Raw genomic sequence first — 26,494 nt, 5'->3', positions numbered from 1 at the left:
AGTACAGCCATGAAAGCAGCAAACAAAGAAACAAGATCAACGGAGATAGATTCTACCCAGCCTAAAAAAAACAGCATGTTTCAAACAGTTGCGTGACCAGAGACATATCAAACCCTGGGTAAATATTGAAGATGTATTTGAAAAAAGGAGACAGCTTAGAGCCCAAAAGGACACTAAATTGGCAAATTTCCTCCTAAACAGGAAAGCATTAGCATCAGGTAAATTTTTCACAGCTACAAAGGAACAAGCATTTCAACACTTGTGTACTCACATTGGATTATATAGCTAGAGTGCCCAAGTTGGTTACTCGCAAAAACAGTTGAGACACAGCCAGTAAAGTGATCCCGACTGGTCCTGGCTAATATTGCCATGCTAACCCTGCTTACTGCTCGCTAAAGTTACTGGATGACCAGGCAAGCGGGCCACAGCTGTTGTGTAGCCTGTTTAGCGGCCATAGCCAACTACAGTAAGCTATTTTAGGCCAAGAAAGGGGGGCTGTAAATAGGGAACATATGACCGTGAGTTTGCAGTGTGTTTAGAGATTGTTGCTGAAATTCTAAACCAATAAACTGTGTATGTCTGGTGGAGAGGACAGCGAGGTTGTTGTAATTCTAACCCAAAAAAGTGTGCCTGTCAGTTGTGTACAGAGCTACACGTGAGCACAGGCTTTAAGACCAGCCAGCAGCTAACATTAGCTACTCTGCCATTCTGTCAAGTAATGTCTGGCTATGTGAAACAAGTGTCTAACACCATTGTTGTGGATGCTGTGGTCTCAGCACCTGGCAACCAACGTGAACTTCAAGTCTAGGGAGGAGGGGGCGGGGGAGACGAGGACTGCCCATTTCTCCGACACTCCATTGTCCCGACCTCTCAATAACCTAAAAAAATTCCCTTTGGTCCCACAGCCGACTAGTTCAACGTCTCTTTGTTTCTAAATAAATAAACCCTATACGCCGAGATCTCATTGTTTCAACCTTTTAGGCTTTTATATAGTTTAGCTTGATTGGTTGGGGTTAGGTATTTGAACTTGAGTGGTTAAGGTTAGTATAATCGATTGGTCAGGGGATAGGACCTGTACAAATGGGGTCGGGTTACGGGGAATTTGGGACACTAAACTGCACATAAACCAGTGCAGAGATTCTGTGGATTAGGCTAGATAATCATTTAAATGTGTTAAGTTAGAGAAAAGTAATTTTGCCTGTTATTGTTGATTCCGATTTTAGATTATGTGATCCACAAAAGCCTAGCTATATGGTTGGAACAATGGGATGTCTGAGAGAGGGTTTATTTTTTCTAGACAAAAGGACGTCAGACTAGTGGGTGAAGGACCAAAGGGAATTTTTCGGGTTAATGAGAGGTCGGAATAATGGAGTGTCGGAGAAATTACATGGCAACGGGGGACTCTGTCAAGTATTTTGAATTTTTACTGCAGTAACTACTGTATTTTAAACACTAGCTGTCAGTATTAAATATTGAACCTTTAAGTTTTTATGTAAATAAAATTTGAATGTATTTTTTTTCTTTCAACCTCATTTGGTTTTTAATTAGAAATGCGTTAATCACTAAAGTACCCTAATTACTGTATTTATCTGTTTATTCTGTCTATCCTATTATATAGAAATGTATCCATATAACTATGTTTCCATGAACGTTATCTCTAGCCAGCCAGATAGCTAGCGGGCTAAAGTAATTAAAGTTAGCCAACATAGCTTGAATTAATTTAAGCTAGTTAGCTAGCTAGCTCTTAAATTGGGAAATTATAATATCATTTTGTAAGACGTCTGGGACAATGTTATAGCAACATTTCTCAAAAAAATTATGAGTTTCCACATACCTCCAGGCTTGCTTTGAATTACTTCATGAATTGGACTGACCTCCAGCCCCGGGGGAAGGAGGGGGGAGGTGGGGGGTGTGACTTCCAGCCAACCGTCGACAACTCCAGTGTTTAGACTTTAGAGCTCAGTTAAAGATGAGGAGCGGCTCTATTCCGATGAGCCGAATTAAAGTTCGACATTAAATCTGGGAATTGACTACTCAGCAATGAAATGTAAGTGTTTCACTGTGCGTTTCACTTCCAACTTAATCCTGACTGCGAGCATCCCACGGTAAGTTGTGTTAAGGGCTGTCATTTTGGAAAACTAAATTGCCTAAATCAGAACAAACAAGCTAATTAAGCTACAAATAGGCTATTTACTGTGATGTGAAATCGATTGGGTCTACAGTACATGATTGTGATTACAAATATAGCTGATTTGATGTCTAAAAAGCCTAATTAAAGTTTAATTTCAATTTTTTTAACGAGCCCCTGGTAGTTTGGGCAATGGTCCAAGATTCATATGTAAACAAACAAACAGCACTTTGTGAATTTAGGGTGTATAGACTGTATGCTTGTTTCTAAACGTTTTCTGCAGGTATTTGCTATTAGAAAAAAAGACCATTTGTTACCAAAGGAATAAAGAAAACTAGATTATTCAGTTAAAATACATCGGATAAAACCAGTAATTGCTGTACTGCTGCATAAATACAATGTTTTGAACTATAAATTGGCTGCTTTCTGTAATAAGAGCCTACTCACGTTCCTCACATCTTCCACTGCAGTTGAACACGTGGATCTGCTGACACTGGACTCCTTGCTCACTTCTGACATCCAGTGTCAGCAGCCAGTGCTTTGAAGATGATCAACCCTCAGATATGCCTCCACTACAACTACACAGGCAAGCTGGACCGACGGCCCAGAGTTGGCACAAACCCGGGCACAGTGGACACCAAAACCATTGTGTTCCTTATCATATGCAGCTTCATTGTCCTGGAGAACCTCACCGTGCTGGTGGCCATATGGAGAAACCAAAGGTTCCACAACCGCATGTACTTCTTCATTGGCAACCTGGCGCTGTGCGACATGCTGGCCGGAGTTGCTTACCTGGTCAACCTACTCCTGTCAGGAGAGAAGACCCTGCAGCTCTCACCAGCTCTCTGGTTTGTCAGAGAGGGAAGTATGTTTGTAGCACTTGGTGCCTCCATTTTCAGTCTCCTGGCTATTGCTATCGAGCGACACCTGACTATGATCAAAATGAGGCCTTATGATGCCAATAAGAACTACAGAGTGTTTCTGCTCATAGGGACCTGCTGGCTGATTGCTATATCTCTTGGAGCTTTGCCTATTCTTGGCTGGAACTGCCTAGACAACCTCCCTGATTGCTCCACAGTCCTCCCTCTCTACACCAAGAAATATGTGGCTTTCTGTATCACAGTTTTCATGGTTTTGCTCTTAGCCATGTCAATCCTTTATGCCCGCATATACATACTAGTTAAGTCCAGCAGCCGAAAGGTAAGCAAGCACAGAAACTCTGAGCATGCAATGTCCCTGCTGCGCACTGTCATCATTGTAGTTGGGGTCTTCATTTCCTGCTGGACACCAATCTTTATCCTGCTCCTGGTGGATGTGGCATGTGAGCAGCGCTGTCCTATCCTCTACGAGGCTGACTGGTTCATTGGCCTGGCTGTGCTGAACTCAGCCATGAACCCGGTCATTTACACTCTGGCCAGCCGCGAGATGAGACGGGCCTTTCTGAGTCTGGTGTGTGGCATTTGCTTCAGGGGGAAGGCTTCTGTGAATGGCAGTGGGAACAGGCAGTCTCTGGAGCCCAGCCGCAGCAGGAGCAAGTCGTGGAGCAGCCAGAACAACCCGAATCAGAACCAGCAGAGCTCCAGACAGGCGGAGCTGGAAAAGGGTCAGGAGACGGACACGGCCCGTGGCGAGGTCTCAGTGGTGGCGGGTGGAGCTGCTAAGGCCGTCATTGAGAGTGACAGAGCAGACTAACCTAAGGGAGCAAGATGTGTACAGTAGGACAATGAGGGTGGTCCTAATGTGCAATCCCATGGGCTTGTGCAGTGGTCAGAATTGGTGACGAAAAGGAATTTGAGTTGGGATTAATTCAGAAAGATGGATTTCTTAGACTGCAAGGAAGGGGTTTCACCTGTGTTCTATGTTGATAATTCTGCATCATCCATATTGGGAAGCATATTAAAATGTCCACACTTGGCATTAGACTGATTACTGTAAGAGACACAATCAGTACAACCTCTTTTTTCAAGTAAAGGTTATATTTCATCACTGTCCAGTGACAACCCTGTAACTCCAACTATGTTCATTTTACATTTGAACTGAAGGATGAACTCTTTATTGGTTTAGAAGATAAACCATCTAAAAACCCATTATTATGGATTATCTGGAGAAAATAAAATGATTTGTCACAAAGCTGAAAACTATTTTTCTTAATTAATGCAAATTGGACATTTTGGAGGTACAGGGTTTTTTGCAGGACAATGATGATTTGCTAATGCATGGTGCTCTTACATTTGAAAGAAAAACATTTACCTCTGGGGTTACAGATGTGACCAGATGTGACCAAAAAAGAAGTGAAAAGCCACCTGCAACGAATTGAAGTGCAATTATAGTTATGCAAACATAATGAAGAATGATTGTAGGCAATGATTAGTGTAATGACAATGGAAGTTATTTATTATTCTCAGCCTAGTCTGTCATTTTGTATTTACTCAGTAATACTACAGTATGCGGTGCAGTTACTGTATTGAAAACTGCATTAGAAAATTGCATATGTGATGTAAATGAGATATGCAAAAACCTGCTAGTGTTTTCTTTATATCGGCAGCATTGTGTACAAACTGCTTCTGTTATCACTGTACGAAGAATTGATGTGATGTGTTTCATAAATAACTAAGTAGTTTTTAGTGATACCAGGGCTCCATCTGCTGGTTAATAATGGTAGTCATTATCTTCGCTGCTGACAAGATATTTTCATAAAATGCTGCATTTTCAGAATCTTTTCACCCCTCATTTTAGTACAAAAATGAAGTTGTTGTGAGCATCTGTGTTTCACCTGATTATTCCAGAAGCCAACTCAAATCATTCTTAGAAGCATGAGGTCAGTGAACTGAAGGAAGAGGCATGTGAAATAGTAATACTTAACTACATGCAGCTACTTTTTTGATGCAAAATATTGGCTTTGACACAACAAATCTCTTGTTTCCAGTAGAGGGCATTTCTCTCCTTGTTATGTGCAGTGTCTTCCTGATTCCTTTGAGAAAATAACTTCAAGGTTGTTTCACTCATTTACAAACACATATGTATTAGCTACTCACTTATTTGTTGTAGTATCTAACCGTGCATGTCGTTTTTTAATTTTACAGCCTTAGAGATATCCATCTCTAAGATGTCTTCAGTCACCACAATACTGGATAATGGATTTTTGTATGTTGCTCACGCTGAAAAAATACATTTTAAAATATTCAACAGCAAAACATTTTTTTTCTCTCTCCAGAAACAGCATCCCTGTTACTGTGGAAAAGCTCAAGATCTCATAGTGAATCGGTTTGATGGGGACTACTTTTTGTACAAAAGAAATACCCATTAAAACCTTTGACAGTGTGTTCAATGGATTATCCATAATAACAAGGACACTTAATGAAATTGATTGTTTACAATCCTGTCAGCACCTAAAAATAAAATCCAATTCTCAGAAACTATGCATGGAAAGATATCAACGCAAATCATGTGAGGAAATATATTATGAGACAATTTGGATAAACCAATCCTTTAAAATATTATAGGAAACTACTGTGAGAACACTGATTAAATGCTGCATCTACCATACAATGAAATATGTTATTGGTTATTACAGCAGATACAACAGAGATTCTACACATTCACGGTTTTATTGCCAACAGTACAGAATAATGATAAACCCATACAACCAAAAGATTAAATCTGTAAACATAATTTGGACTCTTTTTATTTCCTTTTTTGTTTTTTTACTTTACCTGTTCCAAAATAGTGAGTTTGTGTGATTCCCTCTGACGAAGATTTATATTTAGAATCTGGAAATGATACACTTATAATATATAATAGAGAGGGAGGGAGGGAGAGAGAGACAGATAGATAGAGAAAACGGTAGTCTCAAGCAGCAACACGCAGCAGGGCAAAACACAACCTCTAGTGAACAGGCATGCCCCATTGAAGATCAGCTATTGCACTTTGAAAAGAGAAATAAAAATACCATTTGTACAAATAAAAGGCACATTTTTATCAACAGAAATCTGGAAAGAAGCCATGTTCTTTCTGTGTCCCAGCGTGTTTGGTTGTATCATTTCTTTATACCACACAGCTAATCATCACGTGCTCGGAGACATTCAAGTATGTAGTTGTTCCTGCTTTATATGTATATGCTTTGTTCAAAACCACATTTTTTAAAGATGATTCTACAAATTTGCTTTTCAGAAATACAGAGTAATCAATCGAAGACTAAAAGAATCCTTTACATTAGACTACTTTTTTCATATAGCGGATTATTCCTTTTCCCAAGATATTAGATTTGATGAAATTATGTCACAAAAAGTAGACTAAAAGTTTATGGATTGTTGTATATATAAAAAAAAAACTCAATGATTCTTTGTGCCATTTTCTTCTCACCATTCTCTCAAAAATGCCAGTATGTTCTTCTGCTCCTAGGGACACAAGGAATCAAGTCAGCTTAAACCAAAAGTAATCTGGTGGTGGATATTTTTCATTTTGATCCCAATACTGTGTACAAATATGTGTAGTTGTAAGATGCATGTACTGTACACTCCCTCTTGCAGCAAAATACAGGCACGTTATATTACATTGCATCTGTCTTGTCAAACTCATTGAACATATGCTGATTTTGGTTCAATTGAAGTGGTACAGTGCAAATCAAATACAATGCCCCAGCATTTGCTATCCATCAGAGTACTGATAATAATAAAGATGAGAGCATTATAAAAGTATGTAGCTAGAACTGCGGCGTATTGTTTCTATTAGCCATTTCAATTGTTTGATTCCCACTCTACAAACAACAGTCTGTATAACATGAAATGCAGTAAACTGCTCGGAGGAATGATTGCGTACAGTGGACTGCAAAATGCAAATGAACTGTGACCCGTCAAGCAGCAATGGTTTCCACCCTGTACTGTAAAGCAATACACAGCCTGCATCCTTCACTACTAATAACACAAGAGAATTTAGGTGAGTGTGACTGACTGGGGTAAACCAGGACTTCTGTGATGACATCTAGTGGCATTTCAGTAGTCTTGCTATAATACATCCACACATTGAGAAATATCATCTTTTTGTTGAACATCAATAAGTGGAGGTCATCTAATATTAAACATTCTGTATTGAGTGCACACTGTGCGTTTGTCTAATTCAGTCTCTTGTGTAAAAAATGGTAAATCACATCTTGGTAATTCGTCTTGGTACAACTGACACAGATGATCTAAGTGATCAAACTTTCTGATTGTGCTATTTATTTGTGGTCATTCAAATAATAACAATAACTTTTAAAAGTTCAAACCAAAACAAAAGCTTAAATTAAGAATGTGAAAACATCCATTGCATGACTCAAGCCCCAAAACTAATCATTGACTACACACCTAAAAAAGAATTCAGAGAAAACCAATTCAGAAATAATCACTGGTTGAAAAGCATAAATACTCTTTACAGTGTCAGCATACACAAGCACCTCTTTCAAATAAAGAGGTATCAAGGTCTACAAACAATGTCCACAAGAACAGTTGATTTTTAAGTCATGCGACTGCCGTGACACAAGAAAATACTTCATAAAAGGTTTATCTTTAAAGCCATTAACAGCACTATGAAGGATGTCTGTTTGCACCCCAACACTTTGTGAATACTGCAAAGCAAAACACATTCAGTTCTAATCCCCAATAAAAGCAGATTTCATATAGTGACTAATTGAGTGAGCTGTCACGCTATAGTTGAGATGAAAGGACATCTTAAATAATTATAAACAGACTTTTGTTGTCCAAACGGTTTTTGTTTCTTGGACCTCTTAGCTGTGTTTCCTTAACGAGAAATGTGGTTGTGCTTGACAGACAAAACTAAAATTTACGTTTTTTAATTCTAAAATACTCTTGTCAACACCGCTTTGAGGTTGATTTGCACTTCATCTAAACTACAAGAACAGTTGTCTTTTTTATCTTTTAAAACACCAAATCAAGATATTATCTCCAAATGCACCTATGTCTTCTCAAAAATATAGCATTTCAGTCATCAGAACAAAATAATAACAGTTCTAGAAATCTTTTTTTTTTTCCAAATCTTGCTTCTTCCAGTGCCTCCAGTCGTGTTACTGTGGGCCAATTTCCCCGAAACACGGTCAGCCCATAGAGCCTTTAAGCATCTTCTCTTCATGTTTCATCTTCAAGTTTCAGGATGGTGGGAGAGACTGTTCAGAGCTTCCCATTTCCCACCATGCATTGCAAGCATCACTGTTTCCTTCCAACAGGCTGTAAGAGACACAGTTCACTTCCAGCTGACACAATGGGCAGATTGTTGTCACGGTGATGGCCAATAAGATGGCTAATGCTGTCGAATATATGATCTTTTGTCCGTACCTTTGAAAAAAGAAAGATGTATTAAATGTCTGTTGAAGTTTAATTTGAGCAAAAGTGGAGTTTTCTTCCACTTAATACATTCCTACTCACAAATCAGTCATATCTCCCTTAAAACACACTCTACAAGTCCTTTAACCCCATCTTACCGTGCCCTCAGGGTCCACCAGCAGCAGGTGTTTGGCAAGTCCATTGTGCATGCCCGTCAATACGTAGGACCCTGGGTTGGTAGTGCTCTTACGAACCAGGAAGTCTCCGTCTTCTTTCAGCAGTTTTTCAGCGTCACGGCGGCTCATTTTGCCATGGTACCACGTCTGGCCCTCCAGCTCCTCCTGTGCACGGAAGGCCACCGAGCGAACAAGAAGAGGGCTCGAGTTGTCCACGGATGCTGCCTTCTGAAGACTGGAGACCTGGGACTGGGCTTGCCCCTGGGTCGGCGGATGGGACTGCGACTGAATGGCATCCTCGAAGGGCTCTGGTATATATGTGAGGGCAGTGCCAACATGAGGAATCAAGAGAGGAAGGATATCTGTAGTACAAGGTTTAACTTGACATCCTACAGCTATCAATATTATATAACTGTTTGTATAAATACAGAAACACTGTCAGAAACACAAGATAATCATTGCTTTAACTTAAGAACAGTGTCTTAACTTCTTCCCAATGGTAAAAGATTTTATAAATATTATTAGTGTTATAGTAATTGGATAATCTATTCTATTTCACAATATTCCACTGATTGACAGGTGGCGGTTATACAGCGAGAAATGCAGAAATGCACTAGAAGAAAGGCAGAGAAGAGCAAAACTGCTAGTAACTAAACATGGATGTATATGATGCAAGTTTTAAAACATTTTTAAAAATTGGCTTAAGGATGCACACATTGCAATTGGGTGAGCAACACTAAAAGGCCAATTACATTTTCATCACTATATAATAACTTAGTACATACAGTATACTGTAGTTATTCTAAATTCTTCAGGGTGACCTCTAGCTCACGCAGTAGAGTGTGCACCCCATGTACACTGAGTCTTTGGCAGTGGCCCGGGTTTGAATCCGACCCGCGGCCCTTTGCTGCTTGTCGCCCACCCCTCTCCTGTCTTCAAGCTATCTTGTCAATTAAAGACCATAAAGGCTAGAAAAAGAACTTAAAATAAATAAAGATAGATCAAATTATTCTGTGCTGGAGTTGGTTAGCGAAGGAACAAAGTAAAATGTGACTGTTTAAAGAACTACAGTAGGTGGAGGATAACACCTGCACTCAGAGTTCATAGGAGAACAGTTCACTTTCTAACGTTATAGTTCACTGCTCACATGTAATTTGTGTCATGGATTCCTCATATATAGTTACACACATCTTGATGTAACTGACCTTTTATGCATAATAATAGCAAAGCTAAGGTGGAAATTGAAAGGAGGAAAGAATAAAGCTGTACACTCTATTGTGTCCGTACTGATATGGTGTTATTATAATGCCACGCCGACGTCATTGAGAAACAAAAAGCTGGAAAACCTCTATAATTAAGAACTCTGAAGTCATTACAATGTAATTCTGAAAGCAGGGAAAATATCGTAGTGAGTCCACTATTCCAATAATATGACCAACAAAAAGTGAAACTTCAGCAGAGACGAGCCAAAACGTACTCATGTCAAACAGGTCCTTCTGTGGGCTCTCTCTGGCTGCAGCCGCCATGCCCCTCGTCACATTTTCCGCCTCGGCCTGGAGTGCTGCGAGCACCTGGGCGTCAATCTGCTGAGTGTTCACATAAGCAGGCATCTCTCCCGTTTTTGGTGCCTGACCTTTACTCTCGGGCAGACTGTTTATATCAAAAGATCCTACAGTAGACATGTGGAGAAACAATTACAGCCACAGTGTTGAACTGATTCAATTCTTCTAACTTAAAACATGTTTTATGTGTTTATAAGGTGGGCAAGCATGGACTTTCTTACCCTGTTGTATGAATATGGACTTTCTTTCATCTCCCCAGTTTTCTCCACAGTGCCGCCCTTGGTAATATGTCTGATCTACTGAACCTGGGCCCACCTGATGACACACACACACACACACACACACACACACACACACACACACACACACACACACACACACACACACACACACACACACAGTTATCATTTAAGAACTCATGAGTTAGTCATTATAAAAAGACAACATTAATTAAGTTGTTGTGATTGTGTCCACATGGAAAAAGTCAATCAAGATCCTGAGATCAATCCACATAAATTGAGTTGTACCTGGCATCCATCTGGCACTGCATTCTGATTGGTCAGCCTGGTGTCAATAAAGCCTCCAGGGGGTGGCATCTTGCCAGGGATGTTGTTATAGTAAGGATGTTCTGCTGACTCCTCGTCTTCCTCTGTCCATGGTAACTCCTCCATGTTTAATACCCTGAGGGAAAACATGGTTTGATCATGAAACTCAAAACTGACTGTGTGGGTGCGTGTATTTGTGAATATTTACATTGTGAGTGTTTCATGAACATTTCACCTGTCATGTGTGGAGGACAATTTGCTTGAGGGACACTGCAGGTACAGCTGGAAGCGGAGGTCAAAGGCCTGGCCGATGGTGCTGATGACGTCCTGGGCCAGCCCGTCAGAGCACTCCAGGATGTGGCATGCTGACAAGGGCCAGAGCAACACTTTTTAATGAGAATGTTACATGTGAGGTATGAGAACCTCTATAAAGTATCAAAGGAATGAACACCTACCTCTTCTGTTTACGGGGTCCTTCGCTACATAGGCAACATGATCAGTTGTGTCCTGAGAACAAAGACATACACATTGTAAACTGTTACTGTTTTGATACCATAGTACCTTCATACCACAAATTTTACTTTCTGGTTATCAAATCTTTTTGTTATGGAGAAGTTTAGGTTTGAATTATCACAAGACACAGAAGCCAGTTAATTTGACATAAGCCATTGAGTTACTTACGGGGTCTCCACCTGATGCAAAGGAGATGGACTGCATGTGATGGTTGGCTATGATCTGACAAGAGCAAAACGATGCAGTACACATGAGTTAACAAACATCTATTTAAACACTGATAGATACAAATGCACATATAATTATTATCTGGTACCATATGCTGGCAGTGTCAAGAAAGACACCGGTCTAGACAGCAAATGGACACTATGACCACTGACAACCCTATCCACAAAGACAACTATTTCATAACCCATGTAACTGTATATATAGTATAGTGACATTTATTGGTAAAGTCTAGCAAACATCTTCTGGTTATTCTAAAAACATCTGGAGAAGTCATATGCTCATGCTTGTCTTCCTCTTAACTGTTCTTTTATTAGATAAACCTTAAATTTGATCACTCTGATCACTTTTTTCATCTTTTTTAGTTGACTGAGGAGATTTATTCTTGAATAAAAATGCCGAATATCAGCTATTTATTTAGCAAAATGTATTCTCTGCATTTAACCCATTGAGAGCAGTGGGCAGGCATTTACAGTGCCCAGGGACCAGCTCCAGATCTGAGCCAGTGCCTTGATCTAGGGCACGGACTACAGAACCTAATACATGTTTTTTGATGGTGGGGGAAACCCACGCAAACAGGGGGAGAACCTGGATTCGAACCCAAAACAAGTACTAACATGACCTTCTTCAGTGTTGTCTTAAAAACAAACACACACACACACACACACACACACACACACACACACACACACACACACACACACACACAGTTTATGTGGTTGCTGGGGAATTTGTGCAGACTCCTTCATACAATGGTGCTGCTATTTTCTTACACCTAGCATCATGGCTCACACAATCACATGATTGTTACCAAAAGTCGAACACCAACCTGTTTGCAGTCAGGGGCTATCAGGTTGAGGCTACTGGTGGAGATATTTAGGTTGATGGACATGCCAGCAAACTGCAGGTTGCTCTTCCCCAGGATACTGGACAGAGCTTTAGATGGTGGCTGAGAGGATCAGAGGACACAGACAGACAAATAAACCAAATTGCAGCAACAAAGTCTCTTCGTTACCAATTTTAAAGTAGGCTATATCTTAGAGGAATAACCATATAAAATAATTTAAAAAAATATCTATTCTGAGAGAGAGAAACTAGTCGGTGCTGATGTTGTGTTATATACTCATCCCTGACATTTGAACAAGCTCTAGAAAGCAGAGTAATGCTTCATTTCACACCCCACATTAAGACACAGTCTCCTTGCACACTGTGGACACACACCAAGCACATGCACGCACACATAGAAGACAGACTTTCTCTCTCTCTCTCTCTCTGATATTGTGCACTACATGAGTCACTAAGCACTGTGCACGTGTGCAATGCATCGTGGGCGGGAGCTACGCCCACGCACATGCAGTCCCATACCTCTTCATCTCTCTCCTCAGCCTCTCTCTCTCGCTCTCATCATTTCTCCCTCTCTCTATCTGACTCTGTTTTCCCTCTCTTTTTACATGAAGGAAGGATGAGAGGAAAGGAATTTACAGAGGCTACATGCTATATATAGCCTGGGGAAGGGTAAATCAACATCTAATACGGTTTCCTCTTTTTTCTCACTACTTTACCATTCACTAACATTCATTTTCTCAGCTCTCTCAGTGTAGCTATCACTTCTCCCGTGACCACTTCATCTCCCTCCCTCTCTGTCCATCCATGTACCTTTCTCTTCCTCAGAGCTCCTTTGGTCCCTGGAACAGCCTCACACACCAGGCTGATGGCTTCCCTAGAGGGAGGGAGAGAGGATGGTGAAGCCAAGATGGTGATCAGACACAGCCACTGAATCACAGTTATTTTGGCATTAAGTTAAGACTGTATTTACAGTTACTACTCATGATCATGTACTTTGCCAAGAAATGTGTTTTGTTATATTGAAAGGAACAAGTACAGCCATGCTAGTGGCTCTGTGCTGTGCCAAAGCACAGATGAACTCTTATTTAAATGTCATCATGCTTGCATACTAACAATGACAATGCTAACATACTGATGTTTAGCAGGTATAATATACCATGTTGAAGGAGCATGCCAACATTAGCTAATTAATTAGTAATAAAGTAATTTCACAAATGTGGTCCAACGTCATTATAAATCATATCTTGCAAGCTTTGTAACAATTGGACAAACAGTGCACTTTGTTTAAAATGCCTACAACTGATTTGTCAAAAACATTTATTTTCAATTCAGTGTCATGTGTAGCTCAGTCCATTTCACTGCAATTCCAAGCTGAAATCTTGATTTGGGTCATTGCGTCCAGTTATTGTGCATTTAAAGTGTCCCAAAGTGGTCAATTTGAATGAGACTCGCAGTGTATGTGTGAGGTCATTATGTAGACAATTCCTGGAAGTGTTGACTGGACCATCATTTAGTCATTTATAGCCTGATTTGCGCCATATCACCTGCAGTTTGTTTGCATTTATAGCGCCGCCTGGTGTTCAATTTGAATGAAACGTTCAGGGCGTGGTTCAGGTACTTATCCTGAAAGATTTGTGATGATTGGACAATGAACACCGTATGTGATTCATAGTAAAATGTGTGTAATGTCACTCACCTATCTTGCGCTTGTAGTGCCCCCTAGTGGTGTATGTGTGTAAAACTGTCCGGGTATATCTGGGGCACTCTTCTGAACATACCCTGTGAGTTTTATGATGATTGGCCTTAAGGTTGCTGATTTGTTAGCATTTATGTCTAGAGCGACGCCCCTTTAGAAGTACATTGGTCAATAACTTAAAAAGTAATTGAGATATGGACATGCTTTATAAAACTTAAAATAAGCTTGATCCACTGTTGACTCACTGAACATTTGGTGGTGTTCGGAGCTACGGTGTAGGAAATCTCAAAAATGGGTTTTTCAAAAAATTCAAAACGGCAGAAACATTTTTTAGGCGGACCTTAATGATCGTTGAGGCTTTTTTGTAGAGCACATTAAGCTGAACATGTGTGAGAAATTTCAAGTCAATCAGACTTATAGAGTGGGGGCGTGGCTTTTTAAAGTGTTTTGAAGCCTTCATTACAGCGCCACCATGTGGCCAATTGGGTTCATATTACTAAATAAGCACACGCACAACATTTCCAGTTATTCCCCTAAGTTTCGTGTTTCTAGCCCATTCCAGCTCACAGGAATTTGAGCTGGCACAGCAGACAGCAAATTGTATTTAGGTTTCTACCGCCTCGCGGTTTGAACCCTAAATTCACTAAACCAAAAGAAAAAAAGATTGTTTACAGTATGCCTGAACTCTACAGGTTGTTACATGTGAAATGAAATCACCTTGGCCTCAAGAGACCAGAGTCAAGATTCAATATGCAGTGCAGTGTTTTATATGGTGCCATTGGGAATATTAGTAATGCAATGTCTGTCATGAAACCTTGCAACTGAATCTGATATACAGCACTATACACCACATAGGAAAATCTAAAACTGTCTTTAAGATGTGAAGTGAACCGTTTTATCTGCAACGGCCGTCGCCGTGCTGTCATTTTAATGTAAAAGACAACAATATTTGGATTTAATAGAGGCTAAAGATAGAGCTGCTTTAATGCAGAAAGTTAATTTCCTGTCTGAGACAAAGTGAATATTGGTTTCATGATAGAAGAAACAAACGTCCATTTTTGTATCCTTTCTACATGGATAAATCACGCACAGCAGTCGGATCTTTTAGAAAAGGCAAAGTCTATTAATAGCAATAGCATGAGACATAACATTTTATCTCTGCCAACCTGTCTCTTTTTTAGAGGGAAACAGAAAGACACAGTGAGCGAGAGACTACTACTGTGTGGCCTTGCAGGCTAACGTTTGTCCGGACTGACTTCAGGAAGTCAAGCATAAAAGTGGACATGACACAATCCGATTCACTTTTGGCCTCTGCCTCACTGCACATTGGTCAGCAATTTCAAAGATACACATGAAGTTGCACCCAAAGTGTACATTAAATACATACAATGTAAAATCCTATCACTTTTTTTTTTTATTGCAGGTAGAACTTTATTAATACGAGAACAAATTTTCTGCCTGTAACTTTAATTATCTGCTAAGGCATGACAGAGAGCAGTGTTTTTCTTTTCTCTTTGGTCACATCAGATTTTTTTACTGATCAATTTGAATTGATAATTCCTTTCATAAAGTTTACTACATTGCAATTCTGATACTTTCTGTCTTCGCGCTACGTGTTTTCTGGTGTTACCAAAATGTTGTGAAATAAAGTATGCACAATGGACTTGTTGACTCCTTCAACTAGTATGACTGGAAAACTATATTTGTTTTATAAGACATCTAGTGAATCATTAAAAGTCAAAATACCAGGTGTGGACGTACCTTGTAATTTGTGATCTTGTGGTGAAATCGAGGGATCTCATTGACCGAAGAACTTCTATACAGCCCAGATACTGGAAAGCAAGAATATCAAAAGTTACATGACACGCCAAATCATCTTGTACACAAAAACCTGTCTTCATTTTTTGCCTCACCAATCCAAACTCCCTAAATCCAAAACTATAGTCCTTTAATGTGTACCAAATCACTACAACATAAATATAATACTAGGAAACCATTAGTTTCTTACCCAATGGTAAGAAACCAATGGTTTGGCCTCAAGGACACACACACACAATGCATTTTGAATAGGAATATTTAATAAAAAGAAAAAAATGTTTGTTTGCAATAAAACTCCAAAGGGTAACTTTAAGTTGCTAATTTTGTTTTTTTGAATATCAAATACTCAACCATTCAATGACAAACATGGTGATATAAAAAAAGACTAATGATTTAAAACTGTGCACATGTATATACAAATTGTACGCAGACCTAAACCTGCATTACACCAGCAAATGTTTATCATTGTTTTCCCCTTTCCAGTTAAAATAATGTCTGAAATGAGTTGTTGCAAACTTGGAATAAAATGAAATGAAGTGAATTACAAACTGCATCAGTGTGTCACTGTGCCACATGAGATGACCGTTGTTCTCCCATCCCATTAAACCATCTTTAATACCAACCACATACTCACATTACAACACCTCCTCTAAATTAATTTTGCACAGACTGAGAACATTTTGTGCTGACGACATCCATCAGAATCACACTCCTAATCTGGCTGTAATCAAAACAGACATCCAAACACACTAACGTGTCTATTTCCATTCCTTTTTAGATAGAACTAAGTTATTAGAACCATAACTTTCATATTATGAGGCCCCCTTCTCTCCAGTGAGTATTTTGCAAGCACCAGCATAGAAATAGCATTTTGTCAACATGACGTTTGCAAAAATTTTATGCTTTCTATTTTCAGAACAGTGAGTTTGAAGTAGACAATTCAGCAGGGCCAAAATATATCAAACAGTGCTAAAATTGGAAGAGACTTACACTATTCACAACATGAACACATTTTTCTGTCTGAGGTAGAGCAAACAAGTACATAGTTCACACAGTAAAACTGCACTTTAAAATAATTATGAAAATCAATGGGAGGCCAGTTCTAAAGATCCTGTAAATGATGCCAGTGAATAACACATTTCTAAGTGAGCATAGGTTCTTTAACATGCTGAACTACAGACACGCGCACACACACACACACACACACACACACACACACACACAAAAAACGTAAGTCATATATAACACCGGCTACAGTTATTTCTTACTGGAGGTTTGATGTTCTGCTCATGAACTCAAGCATTTCGTTTATTTGCTATTTGTAAAAAGTGGCTTTCATATCACTTATTTGCACTCAGGTTAAGCATGTTACAAAACATGTTCCATTGTGTACTTTAGAAACATTATATTACACAGTTCAGTTCTGTGCAGTCTAGACAGGATATGACAAGTCACCAGGATAAAGCATTTGTTCAATATACAAGATTAAGTAGGCTAATAAAGTAATAAAGTATTACTATATTTGAATAATATGAAACACTTGCACCAAATAAGGATCATAAACAGGCATGAGCAGTAAATAATTACAATTCACTAACAAACACAAAAAGGATGGTGATTACTATAATTAAAGCAGCTTTAATCAATATTTTTATATTCACAACGAATCCCATGACTATTTGTGAAAGGGGGGGATGAAACCTCAGAGAATTATCACCCAAATCTGCAGTTCCCCTCAGCTCTGGGGAGCGTTGTTGTTGTGGTTTGTAGCTAATTTTAGCAATTTGTTGTGGCCTTTTTAGAGTCCACAAATATGGGCTAAAAGAGTGAGTGTAAACAGTGTCACTGTCAGTCAATGTCCCTTTAGAGTAATGGTGCATGATGCGCGAGGAGTGACCACATGACGCTAATTAAAAGTGCTGTGAGCATAACACCACATTGAACTCAATACACACAGGACCTCAAACCACAGGAAAAGCAGAGGGTGGGGAAGCACAGACCGGACCCATTTTCCCTCTCACAGTGTGGATGCTTTCAGCAACATTGACTGGACAAATAAGCGCTCCCGTCCTTAATGCAGTTAATGGAATGTCACGCTGGTCACAGATACTGTAGGTTTTGTTCAGGCAGGCTGTAGTAGGTGTCATATGATGGCAATCATACTGTGTAACTTGATTTGGAATATAACACATCACCTTGCAATGGCCTTCAGTCTGCTCATTCAGCCCACAAAACTACATCTTACTTTTTGTTTAATGTGTTGCTTACATAAAAGGAAGATGTTCAGGCAAATGCAGACTTTACTGCTAACGTGGGTTCAGCAAAACTGGTTTGTTGCATTTTTTAATTCATTTTACACCTTGAACAGCCAGGGCTCAGCTTGATCACTCCTCATAGTGACTCATTGCCGACCTGATCACATTCACAGCTCTCATAGTTCTGCGCCAACTTGTGCCCTGTTAAAATGATGTATGATGGCTGAACATAACATGAGATGTGGATGCTATGAGACAAACATGCACGATATGTCGTTGTTTCCTTCTGCAAGCTTAAACAGCCATTGAGCTCATAGACATGCAAAATGTACAGAAATAACACATCACCATGGTTACAAAAGCATAACGCTGTGGCTCCACATGCACAGGACAGACCGTATAAATTCAAATGTTAACAGCATGCTCAAAATGATGCTGATTATTGCTGTTTTGGTTTTTTCCAATCACAGGTTTTTCCATTTACTTTTCCTCACTGTTGACCTTCACTATTTCCTGAATAATTTAATGTTCTATTATCTGGTTGCTGCTCCTTCACTTAGCCTTCTGCTGTAGCCAACCTATATACACCCACTCAAGGGCATGTTGTGTTTTGCCAATGGAACTACATTATCTCTCCTTCATGCCTTCCCTCCGTTCAGGTAGTTGGGCTTGAGTCATTGAAAAAAAAATGAATGGGTAAAGAATGGAAAAGATTTAGAGGGCAAAAACGGAAATGAAAAGAAAGACCACAAACCTTCACAATGTATGTCACTCCTGGACCAGAGATCTTCTCGCTCGAGTGCAGCCATCCTCTGGAGGGTTTGCTCACCAGTCCACCACCTCCAGCTGGATGCCAGTCCTCTCCGCCGAGCTGGAGCTCGTCCAGCCTGCTCTTCTTGCTCATACTGACGGCTGGGTCTAGCTGCGAGCAGGGGGTTGAATGGGAGGCCGAGCTGCACAAAGAGCCGCCCACACCAGAGGCTGCTGCCGCTGCTGTCGGCACACTGGCGTTCGGGCCACTGGAGCAGCCCGAGCCCGATCCCCCACCCCCCTGCAGCTTGGACACAGCCAGGTCCTTGACAGCCGAGGGCAGACCCTTGATGCCCAGCAAGCTGCCCGAGTTGCTGAATTTCAGGCCGGACACCTTGTTGATGAGGGTACAGAGGGTGGTGCCTCCATCTTCCAGGTGGTCAGAGCCGTGGCTGGTGGGGGTGCTGGTAGCAGTGGTGGTGGAGGAGGGCTGGACCTCAGTTGGAGGTGTGTAAGATGTCTCGGCTGCAGACTGGGGGGTGGCCGAGACCTTGGGGTTCATGGACAGGCCGTGGAGAAGCTCATCGACGGATGTTACTGACTCATTCCTGAAGCGGTTGTATTTGGTACGGTGAAGCATACCCTTCTCTCTCTTGCTCTCTCCACCAACCGACACGCACAGCTTGCCTCTTTCACAAGTGTGCTGGCAGACGTGGGTGAGCCGTGCTGATTACCCTCTCCTGTAACATAGCAGCAGCGGTACAGGCAGCAAACGCCTTTAAGCAATCACAGGCCACCTGACTGTAATTTTCTCTATTGAGGTTACAGTGGTGGTTGTGTTGAGCTGCTGCTGCCGCTGCTGTCGCCAAAGTCCAATCTGCTCTCAGTAAAATCCAGAGCTGAAATCCAATCCGTCAGAGGGAAATATACAGACACAATCCATGGAAACACAGCATTGAGGCAGAGGAAGAAGAGGATGGAGAGCAAAGGGGTCTCTAAAAGGCTGCCAGTGTTGTGGTGCACCTTGTTTGGTTTCCGGCGGTGATGATGCTGCTGCTGATTTCTAGCCTTAAAAATCCAAAAAGTACGAGAAAAAGGTCTATGTTGTCGATGATCACGGATACTGCGAGGGAAGAGCAAATACTCTCTACTGACTGCTGCCTGCCTGCCGGCTCAGAGCTAGAGCATGACTCACTGATCTGAGAAAACCTTCTCAACAAAAGGCTTGCTGAACACTGCAAATCACTTCCTGTTGGAGAGAGAGAGAAAAAAAAACTCCCACTTACAGCACACTAGAAGCTATCAATTTTTAAATTCACCAGTCTGATATTTATTCTCTGTAATTATTTCCTTCCTATTTGGTTTTCCGAGAAAAGGAAATTAAGAATGAGAGGTTGCTTGAAAATGTAACTTCATAAAATGATTGAGGATAATTTTCTTGAATTCATGTCATCCCCAATTTACTTCTTATTAAATAGATGAACTGATAAAAGTTGTGATTAAAGGATGACGCACACAATAAACTAATCACAGAAATGATTAATGAAATAAGTAATGAAACTTGTATCCATTTATTTGACAGCTACAATTCTGCCAAAATCTATGAAAAATATGGTTGTTTTGAATTCAAGTGTAAAACCTCTATTTAAATATTTCACGAAGACGTCATTTTCCTAAAAGGATATAGAACCATCGTTTACAGTGAATCACTGAAAGCAACAATACAGTAAGATTTTAGCATGACTGGAAATACGCAACATCATTAATATATTGTCCATGTTAATTTAAAATACCCGCAGAATATGGGCAGAACAATTAAACACAACTTCTAAAGCCTATATTTTAACATTAATTATATTGTCTCCTGTCCCTGCGTGTTGCGTTTAGCATTAGATCCTGGTTCTCAGTTATTTACTTTAAAAAACCTATGACTACTTGTTGTTTCTGCACAAAATATTCATAGTCAGGCATTAACGCAAAAATTAATAAAGCATATCTAATGTGCAGCAGTATTTCTCTATCAGTATCCTGCAACAAAGGAATACAATTTTAGTTCACAACAAGGAAGCAGTCCAGGTTGAATTACATGAATGAGAAAAAAAAACTGAGTAGGAACGACATGTTTCTCAGACAGATAAGTCAATGAAACAACCAAAAGGATAACAGAAAAAGCCCATGATCCTCCTTAAAACCAGCAGCAATGAAGCATCTTTGTCTTCCCTGTAGCGGAAAGCAAACAGCCAGACACCATTCATGTAAAATGTCCTCAGGAGCATCTAGCAAAGCCGAAAGACTGACACTCATTCATAAGCAGCTTCCGCTCTCACTCTGCTGCAGATTTCGCACTGCAGTCCCTCCCAACATCTCTCTTTCCTGCCTGGCAAATATAGAAAAAAAAAAAAAAGACAGCGCGTCTGCGTTCTCTCCCCAGAAAAAAAAGGCAAACACAGAAGCAGGGAAGAAAAGACAGGCCCTCGCAAACCAAAAGAGGAGGCAAAAAGACAAAGGAGAATTATAGGACAAAAAGCATGCAATATTTAGTCTTTTATGTGAATGAAATAGCAGGCTGGCATACCAATGTTTCTGTGAATGGAAGCAAGGCCTTTCTGCCTCTGCAAGGCAATCCCTTGGGATGGCATGGTCTTATCCAATGAGGAGCCGGCTGGATGACTCATTCAGGGGTGGCTTGCAGAATAGTGGAAGAGACCATTCCAAACACAGGTGTACATTTTGTTTTCTCTTGACTATCTTTTAAAAAGGATATACACGTCATTAGATACGAGATGTTTGCATGATTTAATAAGATAGTGTTCTGTTTACAAAAAAGAAACAAGAAAAATATCCAGGAAGACATTAGAAGGAAAAGTGCCACCCCTGTGAGTTTAACTGTCACCATTATCAGATTTTCTTCCCCCACACTCATGTGAACAGTTAGCACCTAAACATTTAATTAGCAGTTTACTGGTTATATGTATGAGGTAGTAGAACTACAAATATATTTGGGGTTCATAAATATGGTTAGACATGTATTTGGACAACGAACCTTCTTTTGAAAATACAAGAAAAAACATCCAATTTGATTAAATTTTTAGAATGACATCATGCTTTCTAATGTTTGTTTTGTTGGAAACATTAATCATACATCATCAAGTCCTAAATGTCATCCTTTGCAAATGTATTACTCTCTGAGAAAGTAATCATGAACACATATAAATTAAATCAGCTTTTAGGTATTTGTCATCTCATTGTAATTTTATATTAGTCTTAACTTTCTAGAAAAAAAAAAATTACTTGAATAAAGAAAGACTACACTTTATGAAATGTGTATTTGCTGCAGGACTGTATGGAGGCTTAGGAATGGCGACATTAAAATTAAATAATTTTCAGTCAAATTGAATTTCAATTAGCTGGTATTCCTTTTTTCAAATTTTACCACAGCCCCAAAACTACTAACTGCTCTGTAATATAATTTTTAGTTCTCCTTTTAAATAAACCTGTACAACCCTGCTCGTCCTAGTATGCTTTTTTACAGTAAGTACCAAAATATTAGTCACTCTGATATTATGCTGTACTTTTAATACCAGGGCACTAGAGTGAAACACTGACAACAAACAGACTCATTAACAGTAAAGTTAACGGTCCCGAACGGGACGCAGGTGTCATCAGTGGGTAACCTGTGTATGACTAGCCCTGTAATAACACGTGTAACAAGCGGGATAATGCAAAGAAGACGGCCATGTTGCAAATTGAACTCCTTCAGGCTTGTTCAAGACCCCTCTGCTTTGCATCGTCCTGTCGAGGTTTTAATTCACAATCATGACGGGCTCGCTACATTCTCCCTTACATATCTAAAACATCATTGTTTTCCTACACTATTGCACTTTTGTCTCAATGTGGAAATGAGAAATGCCTGCTTACAGTACCCCTAAAGAAGGACGCAGATCTAGAACCAAATTGGGCCTTGTAGACATTCCTCTTTTCTATTAGGTGTAGATACATAAAAAAAAGCTCTACTCACACATTGTGGTGTTCTGTTAGCCGGTGTCCAGAGATCCTGAGGCACCGAAGGCCCACCCACTGTTCCCCTGCCACTGCGGTGCGAAACCCAGGGGAGCTGAGTGGAACAGAAAAGGCGGGAATATCTACAGTGTAGAGCCCGACCGATTAAGTATTTTTAAAGCCCTCTGGTGGACAAACTAGGCAACACCAACTCTCTGGTTGACAGTCTGTTTTTATTTTTTTAATCTCAATTTATCAGAATCATTTCCAAATTGCTGGCTTGCTCCTCTTCCGTGTCCTATAACTGCTTGACGGAGAAGTTATTGTCACATTGCTATGGAGGTGGTTTCAGGTGTGGTGTAAACGATTCTGATGAATGGATATTTAAAAAAAAAAAAAACTTAAATGCTTAATATTGGCCGATAATACCGGCCCGCCGATATATCGGTAGGTCTATACTATAGTGTATGCTGCGGCTGTAATGACCATCACCATTGGTGGCTGGTCACTGGGGGTGTTTCTTGTTCAGTAGGGTGCGTAGGCTCCAGCGTTGAGCTTCCTGTCTGATGGGATCCATCTGTGAACAGGTTGCACAGATTCTAATAAATAATGGATAAGATGACACAAACATAAACAGGATAATCATCTTACAAAGAGACTCTTGTAACATTTTAAACAACCCACAGGTAAATGCCAGGTAAAGCTTTCAAGATAAGACTGCACTGACAACATAACCATGTCTTCCGCTTATTCTATTAATCATGCGCATTAACTAAGAACTTTTACAAAATCTACATATAAGTCATCCAGATAAACACCCACAGCTCATAACATAAATCTATGGATATGTCTAAACGCATGTGTCATGTTGTGTAATATAGTCTAATGTAATTTTGTTTTTTAGATAGATTTAGATTTTTTTTTTCTTGTTTTTTTTAAGGTTATTTATTTATGTTATTATGTTATTATTTGTTGTGACTTTTTTTAATGTGGTCTGATTTGGACTCCAGGAAGACTAGCTGGCCGTCTAGGTGTCAGCTAATGGGGACCCTTATGATAAACTATAACATTTAATAGATGTAAGAATAACTACATGGTGTAAGCAAGAACATAATTAACATTGCAATTAAACATAATCAGATTATTGTCAGTTTTCAATCATTTTTCAGACATTGAAAGTGAATGAGAAAGGAGAGACAGAGGAAGACAGCACCCATTGGCAAGGAAAGCAGCAGACACTTCCCCACTTGACTACAGTTGCCAGGTTACCAAAAACATTCAAAAAAGCAAGAGTTATTTTCAGACCAGCTAGAAGCTGACAGAGACTATTCTCTCACAGCTGTTTAGGTATCTCAGTGGCATTACTAAGGCAGACAACTCCTCAAACAAGTTAGTTTCTCTCTCTGCATCACAGCCACGTTGAAGGGACCCTATGAGATACAAAGCACCAGCAAGGGGGGTTGTGAGAGCAGCCTGGCACATGAGTTAATAATATCCAACAGACTGTAAGACATATTATAAATACAAACTGTATGTGAAATGATAAAGCTAATAAAATCTCAGTGGAATATGAAAGAAAACAAGACTTACTAAGCAACTAAATAGTCTACAGCCATGCTAACTGCTCTGATGCTGGTCCTAGATTAAAAATCAGGACATCGCCGAAGTGACTACAATTCATGCTAGACCAAATGTAATTGCAATCCATTTAGTAGTTGTTTGTTAGATATTTCACTAAAGAAAACCCACACAAATGTGAACCTTGTGTTGTCCCTAGAGGAAAAGTCAGGGGATCGCCAAACTGTCTGCACAAACTTTCAAGGCAATCCATCCAATAGTTCAAGAGACATTTTAACCTGGACCAAAGTGCTGGAACATCCAACCAACCGACTGACGTTGCCATTCCTACAGTAGGTGTCAAAATATACACAAGATATTACAGAACGAATAAAATAACACCTTTGTAGACAGATCAAGGATACCTGAATGGTTAGTGAGTCTGTGTACATTTTCATAGTTTTCTGCACGATAGTATTAGAAAAGATTGCAGAAACAATATTACGATTTAAAAAATGTCTTTGGTTTGCACTTACAAAACAAAGATGTAACTTTTTTTTTTTACAGTCAGCTTTATATTAGATCCTAAGTGTTTTAGCACACATGCTAATATTCAACACCTGTCCATGGGAGGCTTTAAATTTGATAAAATACATATTTGGGAAAAAAACAGATATGTCCACTGCACCTGTCTGCACCTCATTTGCTTTAACGCTCCAACACAGGAGATTTCTAACAGCCATCTACTAGAGTAACTGTGGGATACATCCCACTGCCACTTATTAGGCAATGATGGCAACAAATACTTAACCCCATATATATTCAGTCTATTTGTATTATATGGGTCAGGGACACCTCTATATTTGATATAAAAAAAGGTTACACTACCTTTTGTTACCATTATGGTCACACTGAATGAAACTGAGTGTCATTATCTTGCCCTACATCTATGACTAATATGAGCCTGTTTGTGACCACATTTCAATAACATCACTGCCTGTGGTTATACAATTGTGTGTCGTGTTTCTTAAAGCTCAATGAATCACAATAAAATAAATAGCAAAGGGAAACAACATTGATAGCCTACTTGAAAAGACCACAGTGATGTAAGAATTTCCTGTGTGGACAATGTGCAGCCTTGAGAGCTCATTTTCATAATCATGTCTGGGGTATCATTTGAGCTTTCTGTGAATGGTTTATTGAAAAAAAAACACATCTGAAGCAGCGGAAGCACGAGAGGATCATATATGCGTGAGTGTGTGTGTGTGTGTGTGTGTGTGTGTGTGTGTGTGTGTGTGACAACTGTGGAATAGAAGAAGGCATACTAGGCATTATTTCCTAAAAGTGTATAAATAAACTGGTTGGTATTGGATTCTCTCTTTTTTCGTATGTTGTAGTGAGGTAAACTATTTTGGCATTGGTAATGTTTTAATGATTACACACAGTATATACTGGGACTAAGCAACAAGCTCATATTTCCCGTATTTTTAAATATCTTTCAAGGTAATTATTAGGCATTAACACATTAAACTTATTGAAAATCAAGGTTCCATTCATCTGTAAACTCTCCTAAATTAATTAATTAATTAAATTAATTAATCAATTATTTACACTAAAAAATATCTTGTATAAAACTTATTTTGCATTGTCAAATGTATGAGATTAGTGCATTGTTGGTATTTTGGCCACCTGTCACACTGCCAAATACTGTATATCTGAGCATAATAAAACTTTTCAAACTTAGCACCTCTCAGCGCTAACAACAACAGTTGTGGTTGTTGCAGTTTGGAAATTCTTTGACTTTCGAGCTACATTGCCACTGTGTACCAAATCAAATACTTTTTCGTTTTTACATTTAGTATGTGCTGCAGCTGCCATTATTACAATGGCAGCTGTAGTACATACTAAATGTAAAAAAGCAGCAAAAAAGCATTTTGGCAGCTCAGTGCAGTATAGGACATCATCGTATTTTTGGCATACTGCATTTGATATATGTATGTTAACAATACTATTTAGTATGCCAAAAAATATCTAAATAGTATGGTTGTATAGCTATTGGAACGCAGTAGCCTATGCTCCAAAAACTACAACCCCAAAAATAGCATACCTT

At 39.6% G+C, this 26,494-nt stretch overlaps 2 protein-coding genes across 2 annotated transcripts; one reads left to right on the top strand and one right to left on the bottom strand.

Moving 5' to 3' along the window:
- Positions 1-1,908: 1,908 nt before the first annotated feature.
- Positions 1,909-6,314, top strand: LOC117959813 (sphingosine 1-phosphate receptor 3). Its single transcript, XM_034897112.1, has 2 exons — positions 1,909-2,105; positions 2,599-6,314. Exon 2 carries the CDS (start codon positions 2,675-2,677, stop codon positions 3,818-3,820), a length of 1,146 nt encoding a protein of 381 aa, XP_034753003.1. The 5' UTR covers positions 1,909-2,105; positions 2,599-2,674; the 3' UTR covers positions 3,821-6,314.
- Positions 5,835-21,765, bottom strand: shc3 (SHC (Src homology 2 domain containing) transforming protein 3). The gene is made up of 12 exons (XM_034897109.1): positions 18,833-21,765; positions 15,767-15,837; positions 13,120-13,183; positions 12,293-12,412; positions 11,407-11,460; positions 11,181-11,232; positions 10,961-11,090; positions 10,708-10,861; positions 10,402-10,495; positions 10,096-10,287; positions 8,601-8,926; positions 5,835-8,454 (listed from the first exon to the last, which is right to left on the bottom strand). Exons 1-12 carry the CDS (start codon positions 19,466-19,468, stop codon positions 8,326-8,328), a joined length of 2,022 nt encoding a protein of 673 aa, XP_034753000.1. The 5' UTR covers positions 19,469-21,765; the 3' UTR covers positions 5,835-8,325.
- Positions 21,766-26,494: the final 4,729 nt, after the last annotated feature.

Source organism: Etheostoma cragini, chromosome 16, assembly GCF_013103735.1.
Source record: "Etheostoma cragini isolate CJK2018 chromosome 16, CSU_Ecrag_1.0, whole genome shotgun sequence".
Classification (NCBI taxonomy): Eukaryota; Metazoa; Chordata; class Actinopteri; order Perciformes; family Percidae; genus Etheostoma; species Etheostoma cragini.
This window is presented reverse-complemented; position numbering and strand designations above follow the sequence as displayed.

Excerpts from the sequence above, each read along its gene's own strand:
- shc3 (XM_034897109.1), bottom strand. The coding sequence starts at position 19,468 with ATGCTTCACCGTACCAAATACAACCGCTTCAGGAATGAGTCAGTAACA. Across the intron at positions 10,862-10,960 it reads TTGTCCTCCACACATGACAG|GGTATTAAACATGGAGGAGT; the intron begins GTGAAATGTTCA and ends GTTTTCCCTCAG. Across the intron at positions 10,288-10,401 it reads GTCCATATTCATACAACAGG|GATCTTTTGATATAAACAGT; the intron begins GTAAGAAAGTCC and ends TGTCTACTGTAG.
- LOC117959813 (XM_034897112.1), top strand. The coding sequence starts at position 2,675 with ATGATCAACCCTCAGATATGCCTCCACTACAACTACACAGGCAAGCTG.